General features: G+C 37.6%; 1 protein-coding gene across 1 annotated transcript in view; it reads right to left on the bottom strand.

Moving 5' to 3' along the window:
* Positions 1 to 7786: 7786 nt before the first annotated feature.
* Positions 7787 to 18043, bottom strand: part of LOC103036999 (rho GTPase-activating protein 20) — a 53090-nt gene continuing 42833 nt past the window's right edge. The window contains exons 14-15 of the mRNA XM_007254821.4: positions 13917 to 14031; positions 7787 to 13789 (exon numbers count right to left, since the gene is read on the bottom strand). Of these exons, the coding sequence (XP_007254883.3) occupies positions 12096 to 13789; positions 13917 to 14031 (1809 nt within the window). The 3' untranslated portion in view covers positions 7787 to 12095. The remainder of the gene's footprint in view (positions 13790 to 13916; positions 14032 to 18043) is intronic.

An 18043-nucleotide genomic window follows, 5' to 3' on the forward strand; every position in this document is an offset into this window, starting at 1 on the left:
CGTTGTGCGTGTGATTGGCTGCCACTTCCCACCAGTATGTGGATGAGTGCAGAGTGTAAATGGTTGTGTGTAAAATGTGATTTGTAAAGCGTCCTTGGATGTTTAGAAAGGCATTTTTAAAAAGTGTAGCTTTATTCATTCATCTACATAATTCTATACGCTGGGATGCCAAATGTCATGGGATAGAACTATGTGAATTTATCATTAAATGTTACTGCAGGGGATTGCTTGGGAACAGCCACAACAGTATAGGCTGTAAGATGTTATCTTTAGGTTAAACACATTATAATTAATTTCTCATTTTTGACACAACTAATGTAATTTAATTTATTTTTGTTAATCTAATGCTGATATTTTATAAAAAAAAAAGAAAAGAAAACTAAAATACATAAAGCAACATGCGTAGAAAAAATATTTGTAGTTTAAGCACAAGCAACTGGTGACAGTATGAGAATGAGATCATTCATGTTTGCTGTTAAAGAAGAACTCTGGTGTAAAATGGACTTTTGGTGTAGTAAAACATGATAAAAAGTACTTACCTTTGACTATTAGCACACCTCCGTTCTCCCACAGCGTTCCAAGATCCAGAAGCTAACTAAGTTAAGTAAAGCTAAGCTAAGTAAGCAAACTTTAAGTAAAAGAAGGCTTTATTTCAAAGTCAAACAAGTGCTGGATGTTAATCTACAGAAAAAATTTTTTTTCTTAAAAACTGTTTATTTAGGTGTGGAAAGTACTTCTGTTTATTTACAGTAAGCCTAAATTCCTGAATTTTTCTACGGCTGGTGCATTAGCATTAGCGGCTAATGCCTCCAGACAGCACTACTCTGAGGAACCTTGAGTGTTCCAGTAAACCAGGGCGATATTATCTAGTGTTTTCTTCCCACCTAGCTTGTTTTATCATGGTAAATGTGCTGGGGACAGTCCGATATATTCTCACCTCTAAACGGGAGAAGAGCTAGCACAGTTAGCAGTTAATGCTATGCTGCTCCAGTTGTGCTATCCTGGGTTAGCAGCAGGCTACAGGCTGATAATACTCACCTCTGAACAAGGAAATAAGAATAAGCAGCTAATGCTAATGCTACTCCAGCCCTGGAACTAAACTGAGACTTCTGTTTAATGCTGTACTTCAGTGGAGTGGCTTTACTGCTTCTTACAACCTGACTGGTAAAATTCATACATAAGGAGTATGATGATGATTTTTGGGAAAATTAATGGATTTTAAGTGAGCCTTACAGTCCAAAAATATGGTACATCATAATTATTTACAGTTAGCTGTTAACTTGAGCCAAACATTGATTATGCTTGAGTTAAATCACTGCATTTCCTCGATTAGTCAGATTGAAAGTCTGAAACCCTGCCTGGTAACTTCTCCCACTCTAGGAAGTTTGATATGAATCATAGACTGTAAATAGCTGGACAGAGCATCGTCTCTTAAAAGTGAAGCCAGCACAGGTCGGGCGCTCCCTGCTGTTCGGCTGCAGAAAGCTGTGTAACTCCACCCATTCCCATAGGTTTCAATGGCAAAACAGACAACTTTCAATCACATTTTTTGCTAATATACTGTAATTCTTCCTCCATTATTTAAATGCAGCAGCTAGTGTAACCTCTGCTTATATTGTCAAATTTTTATATCCCCACAGAAATCGGTTTTTAAAACTTTATTCGGCTCTATTCAAAAAAGAATAGGGGCGGGGTTATTTAAATGAGTAGGAGCTCTCCACAGTCTTTCTCCCTCCTCTGGTCTCTACTGCGCAGACTCTGGTCTCTGAATCGCCAAAATGGCGGAAGATTTTGGCTTCATTTTCATTGAATGAATGGGAACGGCGACACGGCGTCCATCTTTATATACAGTCTATGATATGAATGGTTTGTGGTCTCATATCAGAAGATGAAAGGCTAGTAAGGCTTAGCCGGAGTGTGGGGAGAAAATATTTCAGATAGTAATCTTGTCCTCTCATCCCCACTGTCTGTATAGGTCACTCTCCATGCTCCCGCGTTCACATGAAAGAGGAAGTGGCTCCATGTGAGGGAGGAAATGTCAGCTTTGAAGGCCATCTCAAATTTTAATAAGAAAACACAGGGACAGGGCTTTCTCTGAAACGATGAGAGCTGGAAATTGATGACAGACATGGAAAGGAGTCGCTGACTAGGAGAAATTAAATCTTTTTAGTCTTCCTGCTAAATGTGCTGCTTTGGTTTTAAAGTTTGCTAAAATGTGTGAATCTGTAACATGCTTTTTTATCATTGATAGGGTCTTATTAAAAAGGATGTAGTCTAGCAAAATACTGCTACTAAAATATACCCCAGAACATTCAGAAACAACAGCTGTAGTCCGCATCCACTTTAATTTCCCTTTATTTAGCTTAATACCTGCACTTCATACGTTTGTTTTTCTAAAACATGACTTTCCCTTCCCCCCTCTGCAGCACTAGGAAACATCCGTGAGGGTAAGTGGCTGTTAAAAATGTGTGTGTTGGTGGGGTATATAAAACTCAACAGAGCATCAGGTTGTAATAATAAATACAGCCAAGGTGTGCAAAACTGTCATCTAAGCAAGATGTGCAGAATCTTTTGAAGAATCTAAAATATAAAATGTTTTTGTTTTGTCCTTTTTTTGTTTATTAAATAATTCCATGTGATTTTCTCCATATGCAATGCAAATATATAATAAAGAACCACTGAATTTAAGATGTCCAAACTTATGAACGGAACTGTATGTCATGTTGATGGAAACTCCTTAGGAACTATTTTGCCTTCTACCAACTGACATGTTGACCTACTTCTCCCTAAAACAACAAATTTTATCAACACTTCATTCAGTGTATTTGTAACCCTTTGGTATAATATATAACATTGGACACTGAACACACAAAATCCTGAGGCACAATAATTTCAAGCACCTATTAAAGTACAATAAGTTATATGCTTTATTTAACAATAATCAAACAGTTTGATGAAGGCTTAAATGATAGAAGGTGAAGTGAGCACGGAGCTACACAAGACGCTACCTTGGCTTACCTAAGCTACAGAACTGGAGCCATTTACCTTTCTAATAAAAAATAAACTGCTCGAAAAAGAACTTATATCCCTTATCTACGGTGGCCGAGAAAGCCCAACGCAGTGCAAATTGAAAAGCGCTGCAAAAGCACAAAACACATCCATCAAAATTACAACACAGGTGCAGCAAATAGAAAAACGCGCTGCAAAAAGAAAAACGCGCTGCAAATAGAAAAACGCGCTGCAAATAGAACCACAACACAACGGAAGTGAGTCACAACGGAATTTTCCCGGGGGACCTTAAAAGATGCTGTACCAGCTGTATACAAAGGACAATAAGTGGCAAACAAGCTTCTGAAAAGTAAGTTATGTTTATTACCTGTGATTACCACGGTTGTGTGCATATTATTAAAAGTTCTGCTTCACAAAACGCCTTGTTTGCCACGTATTGTCCTTTGTACACACAGTGAAGTCCGAGACGTTACTGAAGACGCAGCTTAGCTGGTACAGCATCTTTTAAGGTCCCCCGGGAAAATTCCGTTGTGTTGTGACTCACTTCCGTTGTGTTGTGGTTCTATTTGCAGCGCGTTTTTCTATTTGCAGCGCGTTTTTCTTTTTGCAGCGCGTTTTTCTATTTGCAGCGTGTTTTTCTATTTGCAGCGCGTTTTTCTATTTGCAGCGCGTTTTTCTTTTTGCAGCGCGTTTTTCTATTTGCTGCGCCTGTGTTGTAATTTTGATGGATGTGTTTTGTGCTTTTGCAGCGCTTTTCAATTTGCACTGCGTTGGGCTTTCTCAGCCACCGTACTTATCAAGTTAATTGTCCAACATTCAAAAGGCTTTAAAGTGACAGTTTGTAAATTTGGGGGATTTGGAGACCTCTGTGGTGAGAATGTGTAATTGCACAGAGACTGTGGAAGAATACTTTAAAGGAAGGTTAATGTAAATAATTGCTGTGTTTTGCTGTTAATTAATGAAATAATGTCAAAAATGATGTAAAGAGCAAATACATCCAATGAACCTTCCAGACTACTGAATATTTGATGGATGGTTGTGCCAGATTACTGTGGTGGAGTGAATGGCAGCAGGTTATTTTTTTAGTGATGAGTCAAAGTTTGGACACATCTTATCATTTAATGTTTTTATTTTATTTATTTATTTATTTATTTTACGTACATTGTAAATTAATACTGAAGTGAAGTACTGGACCTGCTTTGTGTTTAAATCTTTTTAAATGAACAAATTAAATCAGCAGTCCTTAAGATTGTTTTTTTTTTTTATTAAAAGCAGTAGTGATTTTTAGTGAGAAGAGGGCAAAATATTATAATAAAAATACTTTATAAAGCATTTATCTGAGATGCTGGTAACTTGTAGTTTCTGAGGCTGGAATCTCTTGGTCTTCCTTTCCTGGGACCCTCCTGATGAGTGCCAGTTTCATCATAACGTTTTTGATGTTTTTGTTTTTTGCAACTGCACTTAAGGATACTTTCAAAATTCTTGACATTTTTCAGATTGACTGACCTTCATTTCTTTTCTTTATTAAGTTTCAGTACTTCTTGTCATAATATGGATTACAACATTACTCAAATAGATCTATTCACTGTATCTCACCAACTTTACCTCTTCACACCTTTACAACTGACGCTCTCAAACATATTAAGAGGCAAGAAATTCAAGTTATGAACTCTTGACAAGTTCAGCGCAGCTGTTAACTGACAGCTGGACATTTCAGGTGACTCTACCTCATAAAGCTGATTGAGAAAATCCAGATTATGATGTGCAAAACTGTCATCTAAACAAGAGATGCCTAATTCTGAAGAATCTAAAATATATATATTTTTTATTTGTTTTTTTGTATACTAAATAATTCCATATGATTTTCTTCACATGCAATGCAAATATATAATAAAGAACCACTAAATTCAAGGTCCAAACAAGACTGGTACTGTATGTCATGTTGCCTTTTACCAACTAACATGTTGACTTAATTCTCCCTAAAACAACAAATTTTATCAACACTTCAATAAGTGTATTTGTAACCCTTTGGTATAATAACTATCTGTAAGGCAACTTTTAGATGGCAAAAATCAAAGGATAGCACATTTATAAAAGTTATGAGGTGTTATCTTGTAAGTCAGTTTGAACACCCTGTCGTGTGCTCATGACAAGGCATACATTTTGAGTGAGATGAGTGAGACCTGATAGTGGTTGAGGGATAAAAAGATTTTTTAAATAAAATGTTGCGCTTACCAAAAATGCATCATACAAAGCATTACCTCCCACAGTGGACAATGCAGTGGGGTGGTGATAGTGCATAATAGTGACTGGCAAAGTTTACTACATAATTAATATCTTGATTTTTTTGTTGAATGAACCAATAGAAATTCCCCCAAATTACCCGAAATAAACTCTTTGTGAAAATCCTCTTCATGATTTCTAATTTTATTTCCGTGTTTGTCACTTTTAAATGTTTCAGATCATCAAAACAAATGTAAATATTAGTCACAGACAACATCAGTAAACACAAAATGCTATTTTAAACTTTGTTTTTATTATTAGAGGGATAAAAAAATCCAAACCTACATGACCCTATGTGAAAAAGTGTTTCCCCCTAAACCTAATAACTGGTTGGGCCACCCTTAGCAGCAACACATTTTAGCCCACTCATCTTTGCAGAATTGTTGTAATTCCCATCGGACCCATTGAACAGCCTTTTTAAGGTCATGCCACAGCATCTCAATCAGATTCAGGTCAGGACTTTGACAAGGCCACTCCAAAGTCTTCATTTTGTTTTTCTTCAGCCATTCAGAGACAGTGGACTTGTTGGTGTGTTTTGGATCATTGTCCTGCGGCAGAACCCAAGTTCGTTTCAGCTTGAGGTCACGAACAGATGGTCGGATATTCTCATTCACAACTTTTTTGGTAGACAGCAGAATTCATAGTTCCATTTATCACAGCAATTCTTTCAGGTCCTTAAGTAACAAAACAGCCCCAAACCATCACACTACCACCACCATATTTTACTGTAGGTATGATTTTTCTGAAACACACATTGGACACAAACTTTCCAAAAACATCAACTTTTGTCTCGGCAGTCCACAGAGTTTTTTTTCTTGGGTCCGGAGAGTTTTGTGAATCATCAAGATGTTTTTTGTCAAAATTAAGAAAAGCCTTAGTAATATTTTTGCTCAGCAGTGTTTTTTGTCTTGGCACTTTTTTTTGCCCAGTCTCTTTCTTATGGTGGAATCATGAATGCTGACCTTACCTGAGGCAAGTGAGTCCTGCAGTTCTTTGGATGTTGTTGTGGGGTCTTTTGTGACCTTTTGAATGAGTCGTCGCTGCTCTCTTGGGGTAATATTGGTCGGCTGGTCACTCCTGGGAATGTTCACCACTGTTTCATGTTTTTGTCATTTGTGGATAATGGCTCTCACTGTGGTTTGCTGAAGTTCCAAAGCTTTAGAAATGTCTGTATAGCTTTCTTTCTCATTTTGTTCTACTTTGCTTTATCAGGCAGGTCCTATTTAAGTGATTTCTTGAATGAAAACAGGCGTGCCAGTAATCAGGCCTGATTTGTTCCTATTGTAAACTGCACAGACCCCATGTTGTTGGACGTCCAGTTCAGGCCTTGACTACAAAACCTGTAGAAAAATACCTGAGCTGCATAACTACAAATATTTTGACAAAGCATCCCAGTGAATGTTTGTACTCGTCTGGCTGGTTCAAAGGTTCAGCTGCAGGTGACTATGATCGGATGGAATTTGGCAGAATGTCAAGTAGTTAAGAGGGTCTGCTGGTGCACTTCCTTTTAAGTTCATTTTTCAAAATATTTGCAGACATGTGACCAGCTTAAACCTACACTTTTTAATTCCTTTTAAATTGAAATCAGTAAAAAAAAAGTGAGAACAGGGCAACAAATAATAAAAATACTCTGTGAATCATTTAAACGCTCTTATCTGGGGTGCTGTTTGTTAACTTGCGGTTTCTAAGGCTGGTAACTTGAACTGATATACCTTTGTGAACTTATCCTGTACAAAAGAGCTGTTCCTTTTCTGGGGCAGTCCTGATGAGAGCCAGTTTCATCATACCAGAGTTCCCCAATGGTGGAACAAACTACCTTCCATTACCAGATCAGGAGAATCTCTCGCTATCTTTAATAAACTCCAGAAGACAGAGCTCTTCAAAGAGCACTTACTCTCCTAACACCTCTAACACACTAACTACTTCTAACCCCATTTCCTTCTTTCCCTCCCTTCCTCCTCTATCCCATTATTTCCTTTTGCCCTCTATTAGGCCCTATCTAAAGATGTTTTTTTTTTTTTTTACCATTAACTTCTATTACTTTTGTACTTCATTATTGTAAGCCGCTTTGGACAAACACATCTGCCAAATGTAATGTAATGTGAAATAAGCTGTGGTAGGCCACACTGAGAGTTTACTCCATTTTAGTATTAGCTTGTGCTAAATGGCAAAACACAAACAAGCAAATTTATGTTTTATTATCTTATTATTTGTAAGCACTTACATCTCCCTCATCTGCTGACGTGCCATAGACAGTAGGTAAAGATCCCACCCTCAGACAAAGTCTGCTGGATAATCCTGCTGTGTACTGAGGTTTTCAACTAGAAGACTGACATGGTGTTTTTAAAACTGATCTAGTGGGTGAGGCTCTGGTGGGAGTTGACAGGTAAGGGAGGCCAGTGTGGTTCTAGGCATCTTTCCTTATTGTGTCGTCATCCAAACGCCTCATAGAAACAGTCAAATTCAGTTGAAGGAGTAAAACCCAAGCACTACATTTTCACAAATGACATTTTATTATTATGATTGTTATAAACCACATGATACAAATGACCAGATTTCTGTGGCGATTGCAAATACCTTCATATATATTGGAGCAGCTGCAAAGGCATGTTTAATTATGCACTACAGCCTTAAGACACTATTCGAAGCATCTCATAAATATAAATACAAGCATCGTAGGAACATAAACACAAAGCATCTTATAAACATACAGTACATAGAGAGGCAGAGGTGCAGTATTTTTGAATAATGGATAATGAAGGTACTGTAACTGGTGCGTAACACCCACCATGTTACACTTAATCACCCTAAACATATATAAGGTAATACATGGACACAGGATTGGCAGCAATGTTGCAGAAAAAAATATATATGTATGTATATGAAATATCTTAAAAAGTCTTTTGGAAAAACAAAACACTAAGACATTTTGTTTGATAGATTATAGATTTGACTCTGCTTCCTATGCACACCATCATTCATTCACTCACACTCAAGCCATACATACATTTATAGATAGTCTTAGATTCTCCAAAAATATATGTCTAATGCATAAATACAGTACTTACAGCAATATGCAATATTCTCTTATAGCACACAAACGTATTGGCTTGTTCATGTTTGTACGAGCAGCTATCAAGTAGCAAATTTACATTAAAATATATATGCAGATCTGTCCTATATCTTAACTCACACACAGTCCAGTCATAACATAATGACCACCTCCTTGCTTCAACACTCGCTGCCCATGTTTTACCCATTTTGCCCATGTTGTTATGGTATATAAGTGGATCAGAGACAGCAGTGCTGCTGGAGTTTTTAAACACTTGTTTCCACTAACTCCTCCACTCGTCTTATAAACTCCTGCCTAGATGCTCCATCTTGTAGATGTAGATGCCCACAGTACACTGCCCTGCCCACTGGGTGCTGTTGACTGAATATTTGTTGTCTGTTCTCAGTCAATCAGTGACACTGAGCTGGCAACACTTTTATCTAATATAAAAATTAAAAACGTTATTGTAAAAATAGTACCAGGACAGTTTTTACACAAAAAATGTGGTATTCATTAAAGTTTGTGGGATCTAGATCAGAAAGAAAATCTAATTCTACAACATTTTCCTGAGCATGTGTATAATTTACGCAAAATAAGACCTGGATTCATACTTTTACACGTTTAAGTACCACTAATTGGCATTCATTAAAAAGAGACCAAACAATAATAAAAAATAAACATTTTTAGCTGCACACATGATTATTATTGAATATTTAGGTTTATAACTGATCACTTTACAATAAGGGCAACAAATAACTATCTATATGATAATGATAAACATTTTTAAATGGTTGGGTAATGTCTCAACTAATTATTAATTGACATTCCTTGAGACTCAGAGTGAAACGATTCCTTGAATAAATCAAGTACCTCGATTACAAAAAAATGATTACGTTTTTTTTCTGCCTTGAGGATTTATTTATTTAATTGTAAAGGTACTTCACACATTAGTTTTAATGGTGCACAACACATTTACGAAGGCGCCTCGTTTTACACAAAAATCTGACCTTGCCGTCTTCTCAGCTTAACAACTCAAAAATGTCTCAACACATAAACCCAATATTTACAAATCTGGAAAAAAATAAGAGACCACTCACTTAAAAATGAGTTTCTTTGATTTTACCAAATTGAAAACCTCTGGAATATAATCAAGAGGAAGATGGATGATCACAAGCCATCAAACCAACCAAACTGAACTGCTTGAATTTTTGCACTAGGAGTGGCATAAAGTTATCTAAAAGCAGTGTGTAAGACTGGTGGAGGAGAACATGCCAAGATGCATGAAAACTGTGATCAAAAACCAGGATTCCACCAAATATTGATTTCTGAATTCTTAAAACTGTATGAATATGAACTTGTTTTCTTTGCATTATTTGAGGTCTGAAATTTCTCATTTTCTGCAAATAAATGCTCTAAATGATATTCCAAATAATTTGTCAGGATAGAATAAAACCACAACGTTCATTTTACTCAAACATATAAATAGCAAAATCAGAGAAACTGATTCAAACTGAAGTGGTCTCATTTTTTTTTACAGAACTGTGTATATATATATGTATATATATGTATAGTATCAGGTTTCATGCCTTTACAATTACAAGTTTACAATTTAAAGGTGTACAGTTGTGTTTTATCTGATTACTCAACTAATCAAAATAATTAAATAAAATAGCTGCAGCCCTACCTAAGGCATTATTTAATATTACAAAATCTTAAGAAATGGTTAAGAATGTTGTAACTAACATTCAGCTGAGACTTTAGTCAAAACATGTGCAATAATGAAAAATAGTCTTAACTAGTGTCAATAAATAAATAGTACTGTTGATTCATTTATCTCCCCTTGTTGTAAAGTGTTCCCACTAATGTGTTTAAAAACTCTGCACCGCTGTATCTGATCCACTCATTCCAAATGGTCCTGTCTGTGACATATTTTATAGAACTACAAGTCCACCTCTATGGTCAGTGGAGCTGATTAAAAAGAAATTAAGTGTAGAAACAAGTCAATGGTCATAATATTCTGAGTGGACTGTGTATACTGTAAGTGTGGCATTAAAGTTCTCCTTAAACCCTAATAAAACACTTTAGTAGTTTAACTGATTACCTGATTATTTACACTTAATAAAGCAGTAAGTGCAATAGGAAATTACACAGTAACTAATTACATATCTACACACTGTTATGGTTTGCAGTATCAAGTTCATGTTCTTAATCATATAATTATTTTAAAACCACTTGTATTTTGAATCGCTTTTGATGATTAAACCCAAAAAAATAAAAACACAGAGAAAAAGCTACACCTTGCTCTTATGCTTACACTGCAAAAGCTCCTCAACACAACATCAATTAAGGATCCAATTGGTTTAAGAAACATAGAGAAACAACAGGAAAATCAATACATTTCTATTATAAACTCTTAACCTATACATTTATTTTACTTTTAACTTAGCTTGAAAGTATTTAATCACTTATATTTTACAAACACTTTGAACAGTCTGCTTCATTTTTGATTGTATTGATAATTGAGATTAATACGCTTATAATAATAAGTGCAGCAGATAATCACAGTTGCCTTTAAAGAATGCACTGTCCACGTTTAAAAACATCATGACGTAAGGAAATCTATTTACAAAGGGATGAGCGAAAAAGGCATGTACACTATATGTTCAAATTATTGTGGACACCCTTTATAATGTATTCATTCAACTTTATGTACTTTCAATACAACCAACTTGCCTAGTTCCTGTAGAGAAGTACTGCCACTGGAATTGAACCCTCTGGAACTGAGCCAAACAGTGCCAAACATAAACCTACTGCCACTATGCCTAATACCAGATGTGGGCTAGATGGGTATAAAGCCCCTAACCTTGAATTTAAATAGGATGGAGGGGTGATCATCCAGCTTTGTTTCCTCAATTAGACAGTAGAGACAGTTACTTTGACAAAATTAGTAAAAAAAAAAAGGATAAACTCTCCTTGAATACCCTTGATTTGGGTAGAAACAACGAATGAGCAGGTGTCCCAATACTTTTGACCATATAGTGTATATACACACAGCAGGCCACAGCCACATGCTTCCAATATACAAACCATATTTACATTAAAGATTACTTTCTAAACTAGTCCTAGAATTCTCCATGCTTTCCGTGTTTCCTGATTCTAAAGAACAGAGGTTTCAAACCTATACATATTGGGCTGGTGTGGTTGCAGGTTTTAATTCTTAAGGCCAATTTATACTTCTGGTTTGAGTTGATTTGTTACAAGTGGTGTAGCTTGCGCGAGTGCCCTACAAGGCTGCCTGAATTTATACTGCATGCATGCATCCTCGTCCCTGCATCACTCTGCAGTTTAAACCGCGAGACGGGAATGCATGGGGCCCAATCAAATTTGATGCTGCATTGCTACATTTCTAGGGAGCTACGCATCGGGCTATGGCGTATGGTCCGTGGCTATGCGTAGGTTTGACGCAAGAGTATAATTTGGCCTGTAAGCAAGCAGCATCAAACCTAATTCCACTTGTTTATTCAACTGGTCTTCAAAGTTTTCAAAGAACCCATAAAGGACCTTCTATTTGGCTGGAAAAAAAACATGCAGCAACAGCGGTCCAAAATGTGTACAGGTCTGATACCCCTGATCTAAAAGCAATTTATTAATTGACCACAGTAACGATTAACAATTGTATAAGATCAGGTCAAAACAGGGAAAACCACTTTGGGACAGAATTTTGGAAAATGCACAACTTGTGACTAGTAAGTCAAACGTAAGACTCCTCCGCAAAAAACATCTTTTCAAAGTCCTCAAGCCGCGGATCGCTGCACCTCCTTATCCACTCCCGCTTGCCATGGACAACTGCCAGTGCCACTTCCTGACTCTTCTTTACATTACTCTGGGTATCATCACCTCCATGCAGGGTGAAGTAGTCCTTCACAGCCTTTGTGGCAGAAGGAGACAAGCAAGGTTCAGTGGCTCTATCATGCGGTTCCACATCGGATACCTTGAGTCCATAATGGAGGGAGACAGAATCTCTGTCTTGGTTGGCTATGGCCTGCCTGTGCAGATACTCCAGACTCTTCGCGGACTCCCGGTCTAACCCCAGGAAAGTGCTTCCAGGTTCAGATGCTCGGCGCTGACATGAAGCGTATCCATGAGACGTCTCTTCGACAGGAATGAGGGAGTACGATTTCTGCCTGTACAAGGCCAAGCATCGACCACTTTGCCCGTAGAACAAAGACTTTGGCAGGCTGCTGTTCTCGCCTCCAGTTGTGTTAAAGGTGCTCTTTTGAATATACCTCCTTCCCAGGTTTGTCTTGCGCAAGATACACGCCTGATTGTGAAGTTCTCTCAGTTCTTTGACTGTTAGAGGTTTCTCTGAGGCAGGGTAATAAACTGGCTTGCTGTTCTGCGTCTGAAGCATGGCTTCTTGATAGGAAGGAGGGCTGGTAGATCTTTTCCTACAGGTTGAATTGCTTGAATCAAGACTTTGATTCTCCTTGATGTGGTCAGTCTGGAAGGAAACATCAGACTGGACAGGTTGATCCTCTGTTTCTTCATGTTCAAGGCCAATTCTGTCTTTTGACAAGGACAGTCTGTGGTCTCTCTTGAGCCAAGTATTTGGATGTAACCCATGCGTACTTCTCAGTTGGATCCAGTCAAACCTCTCTTTAGGTGGAGATTCCTTTGGAGAAGGACCTGTTGGGCCAGGTGACGGTATGGACACGAAGCCAGGGGATCTGGGAGAACTGGTCACTATTGCCTTGAAGGTGCCCACAGGTTGAGAGCAAGGTTTGGCAAAGTCAGCTGAGTGCTGAGAGAAAGCACTGTCCAAGGAGCTAATTGAAGAGCGTGTTGGAGAAGCCGCGGGAGAATAAAGACTGGAGCAACTGGCATCTAGATGCAGAGGGGGAGGTTTAAGGTGCTCTTTACGCTCTTTACGAACAGGTCTTTCTTTCTGACCACTCTGGCTAGAGCTACTTTGCTTGTCCAACCTCAAGTTTTTCAAATGCTTAACAAGCATCTCTGCATCGTTTTTGCCTTGGCTTGCGGCACCGTCATAGCTGCCCTTTCGGTTTCCCACTCGCTCCAGGTACTTGCTCAACGACGAGGTCGAAGACCAGATGGCAGGTTCAGAACAGCGCCTCAACTGACGAATTCCCTGTTGCAGAGCAGGTACCTCGCAAGGGGAACAGGGGCGAGGGGAGGACGGGCTCACTGCAGAGCTAGTTTTTACAGGATGGGCAAGTGGGGAAAGCAGGTGGTGTGCATTGAGGGTGTTGTCTTGGTCAGGCTGGTCCAGGTCACAGTCACTCAGGGTAAGCACTGAGTCACAGCTGCGACTGTCTGGCTTCCCCCGCGACCTCTGCATGGGCTGGAAGGGAGATCCAGAATCATCGTTCAGTTCATTCTCCAGACTGTCATACGATGAGTCTGTCATCTGATAAGAGGAAATGTCTGTGCAGAAAGGGGAACAGAGAACGTAAAAAAGAGTGAGTTTTGTAAAGTATGCACGGTGCAAGACTGAGTTTGTGTCTGAAAATATAAAATAAGTCTGTTGACTTCCTTAAGAAGGAAAAGTTACCTGATCCATGACCATCTATATTGCATCTTTGAGGAAAACCATCAAACAGGGTGGTGACGTCTTCTCCCATTACTGCCGTGCAATTTTCAATCATTATCCTTGCCAAGTCACAGACCTGAGGAGGAAGAAATACCAAAATTAGGTGAATTAGGTAATATTAAACTAGAACATGGGGTTCCTGCAGAAACTGAGAATGACTGCAGGTCAGAAGTTGCTGTGGTACAGGAGTTGGTTGCTAAGGTTTTGGCTTTGGAAAGCCTGTTACTTTCCCTTTTAAATTGTGCTACATTCATTAGGAATATGCATTTGTGGGATGAGCAGCCCATGAAAAATTTTCAAATACTCAATGCCAAACTTATTCTGTCATTGTCATTTTGGGATGCCAACTTGCCAACTGGTACTAGGGCTTACTCCAAATAATGCCACAACTTGGTTTTGTGGAACACCAGCAATAAGTCGAAGCCCTAGCGCACGGGCCCTTTCCAATCAGTCAAATACGGCGCGATGCCCATTCTTGGAGCAGAGACCTACTACCAAAACTTTTGCTCGAAAGATGGCTGGTCCAAAGCAATGGAGTGAAAGGGGGAGGAGATTTCAAAAATGCACAATGATTTAGCTGAAAATGTAAATCAGATTGGTTCATAAAGCATAAACCTTTCTTAAAGGAGAGTTTTGGACACAATAGGAAAATGTGTGTAAAATGTGTATAAAACATTCTCACCACTGTAATCACACTAATGAATTATTCTGTGGAACTACATTTGAACCAAATGTGAAATAATTCAAGGGATTAACCAAAGGCTTTAGTGTCTCTGAAGTTCATTGCTCCAGTTTGAGATCTCAAAGGTTAATTCTTCGTAAGAAACGCAGAGTAGTCCTGGAGACCAGATTTGCTTATAAATCTGTTGTTTACTAATCCTTTTTGATTAGAGCACAAATTAAATACACACTGCAAAGTGGAATGATGTCAGCAGAGGAAGCTTAGTCTAGGTTTATTCTGGTTCATTTTTTTGTTTGAACCCAACAGATGTGCGTTAACACTCTGTTTTTGATTTCTGCACTGTTTACAGAAATGTGTTTGCAGTACATGCGTCTTCTGGGAAAAAGAGTTTCAGCCATAAAAATGTCAAGGATCGTTAGTTTTTGGGAAAACATTCATTTTTTCAGACAAATTGCTTCACTCCTGGTTAGTGTGTATACAAATTTTGGAATGCAGTTTACGGTGTTACAAAAAACTGTTAAATGACGAGTGGTCAAACATCACAGTATGATGCACCTTTTTCATACACTCATCGTTAAAGGAATCATAGCACAAAATAGTTGCACATAGCTGTCAAATAGCAAACGTATTTGAAAGAAAGGTCAAAGTTACCAGGAACAATGAATGATTTAACATTTAGGATCCTATTTTAGCAATCTCAAAGTGAGCTGTCATTCATGCAACTTGGTTTAGGGCGTGTCAGTGTGTCTTTGCTATCGAAACATCAGGAAAAGTACACCTTGCGTGACTCAAAATGCGTAAAAAGCATGTACTAATTTTGTTAACATACAATGAACCAGTCAGCGTGTTACTTGCCATTACCGTTAAGAGCCAGGTGTGCTCTGATTTTGGCAGATTGCTATTTCAATAGCGCAGCTACCTGGATGTGTCCAACACTTCTCAGAAGAGGAAACTGACCTGCTTGTTCACACTGTGAAGTTGCGCAAGCAGGTAATTTACGGAACATGACAATGACCTATATTTTGCTTTGATGGAGAATGTTATTTTGTATTTGTATATATGTATTCTGTTGATATAAATGTTTGCATAGGTGCCAACAGGCATGAGTTATGGGTTTGTTCACTGCTGCCTGTGCGGGCTTGGGTGTACGCATGTTGGGCATGAGCCTGTGTTCACAATTTATTTCCAAGAAAGCAACGTACGTTTGACAGTAGACCTCTGTCTAGGTTGTATTTAGTCAGTGGCACACCAAAAATACAGACTGTTCACGGGGTGTAAGATAGCAATTAGCATCGCAATGTTCCTTGCACAGAGTGTATGATAGGCCCTTCGACTGATATGGGCAACTCTTGGTCCTATTTGTTGAGCCACACATACACAAGTAGTGTGAAATGCATATCCTTGCTGTCCAATGAAAAACAAGTATCTCCAAACCAGACACTTTACAGGAGTGAGAAAAAACATTCTGAACTTTCAATGGAAGTCAATGTTAAAAGAGTTAATTTCATTTTTAAGTATTTCTATTGGTCCGTTCGTCAAGAAATTTAGGCAGAGTATAAGGGACAGTTTGTCTGTTTAAATTATGTAGCAATTTAAAAATCGACAAAAAATAGAGATACTTGTTTTTCATTGAAAAGCAACGATTTATCACTCAGCAGAAGTCTCTGCATGTAGTTGTAGAGAATTTATTGGTGTCCTACAATAGTAATCCATCTCATGCAACTTGAATATTTTCATGCAGTTGGTGGTAGTAGTAGTGAAGTGTTGATAGCATGTCCAATAGTATCCCACACATTTTTAGACACACGTAGAGAAGTCTGGTGACGGGGTTGACCATTTTGCATAGAACCTTTGTCTTTAAGGCTTCTAAGTAGACAGCAGCATGTGGACAAGCATTGTCTTAATAGAATAGTATTTTTTATAAAATAGACCTCAAAAGACTTAATAAAGTTTTTGTAAAGTCAAAAGACAAAAAATAACATCTTTAGATTTACAGCGCTGTATGAAAGTGTACGCTCACACAAACAGCTAGTGACCGAGAGGGGCTGGCAGGAAAGAATCCTCTACTCTTATTATTTTCCCAAATAAAACAAAAATACAACTAAAAACCTCACAAATAAATTCAATACAAGCATAGCTGGTGCTTCCACTGGTTTACACAGGCGACACTGCAGCCAACGGCGCCAAGATCCGTGTCGTTGAGGAATGTCGAAATCTAAAAACTCTCTGCGCTGAACAGCAACACAGGCCACCACATGCATATCCAAACAAACCGCAAGAGGCGAGAGCTCCATCATAACGGATACTGTGAGAATGGCACTGACCTCAAAAATCTGAAGGAAATGCCTGAAATATTTCCCAGTGAGCTGCTGTTTCCAGCAACTAGCTCAAAAACATCTCCAAAACAAAAACAAAACGTGTGAAAGATGATCCTCACACAAGGAAACAGATATATGCCAAAAAACTGGTGACACTTTTAATAAATTAGTTTTTTTTGTGGGTGTGATTCAGTGCAGAAGAGGGTACAAGTTGTTTTTTATTTTTGTGTTTTTCATCCAAAATCAAATGTAAAAAAATTGAAATTTAAAAATAAATGAATACGGGCAAGAGAGCCAGCAAAAAACTGTTTTGAGTTTTTTCCAAACAATAGTGCATCTCAAAAATTAAAAGTTACTTTATTTCAATAATTTAATTCAAAATGTGAAACTCATATAGTATATAGATGTATTACACACATAATTTTTTATTTTGGCTTACAGCCAATCAAAACTCAAAAGTCACTATCTCAGAAAATTTTAATATTATATAAGACCAATTGGTACTTTTGGCAGTGTGGGCAGAGAGCCAAGTCCTGCTGGAAAATGAAATCTGCAACGCTTAAAATACATCACTGTGTGTAATACATCTATATAATATTCGAATTCCACATTTTTAACTGATTTATTGAAATAAAATAACTTTTCAATGATATTCACTTTTTTAATGCACCTGTAGGTTACAACAGGATTTTAACCCTAAAATATTTACAGTCATGTTCCCACAATAAACATTAATGAGCTGCTTGCTAATTTTGAATTTGGAACTTTTATTTGTTAATGGAGCTTGATTTTAGATTGACTTTATAATTTTAGTTGATAGTGGAATACAATTTTCTAACTGTTGTATTACTGATTTTTGTTTTAGTATCGTTTTTTAACCTTTCACTATTTTTCTTGTAAAGCTTTTCTCATTTTCAGGATATTTGGTCATATAAGCTGTGTTAATATAAACAATTAATATTAATGATGCATTAAATCAAAATTCATGGCAGATCTGTTCAAAGAAAGAAAATGAGTTCTTTTACCACTTGTCAAACACATTTATTTTTTATTTTATTCAGTTACTACTATTAATACTACATTTTTTA

Source organism: Astyanax mexicanus, chromosome 21 (genome assembly GCF_023375975.1).
Source record: "Astyanax mexicanus isolate ESR-SI-001 chromosome 21, AstMex3_surface, whole genome shotgun sequence".
Lineage (NCBI taxonomy): Eukaryota > Metazoa > Chordata > Actinopteri > Characiformes > Acestrorhamphidae > Astyanax > Astyanax mexicanus.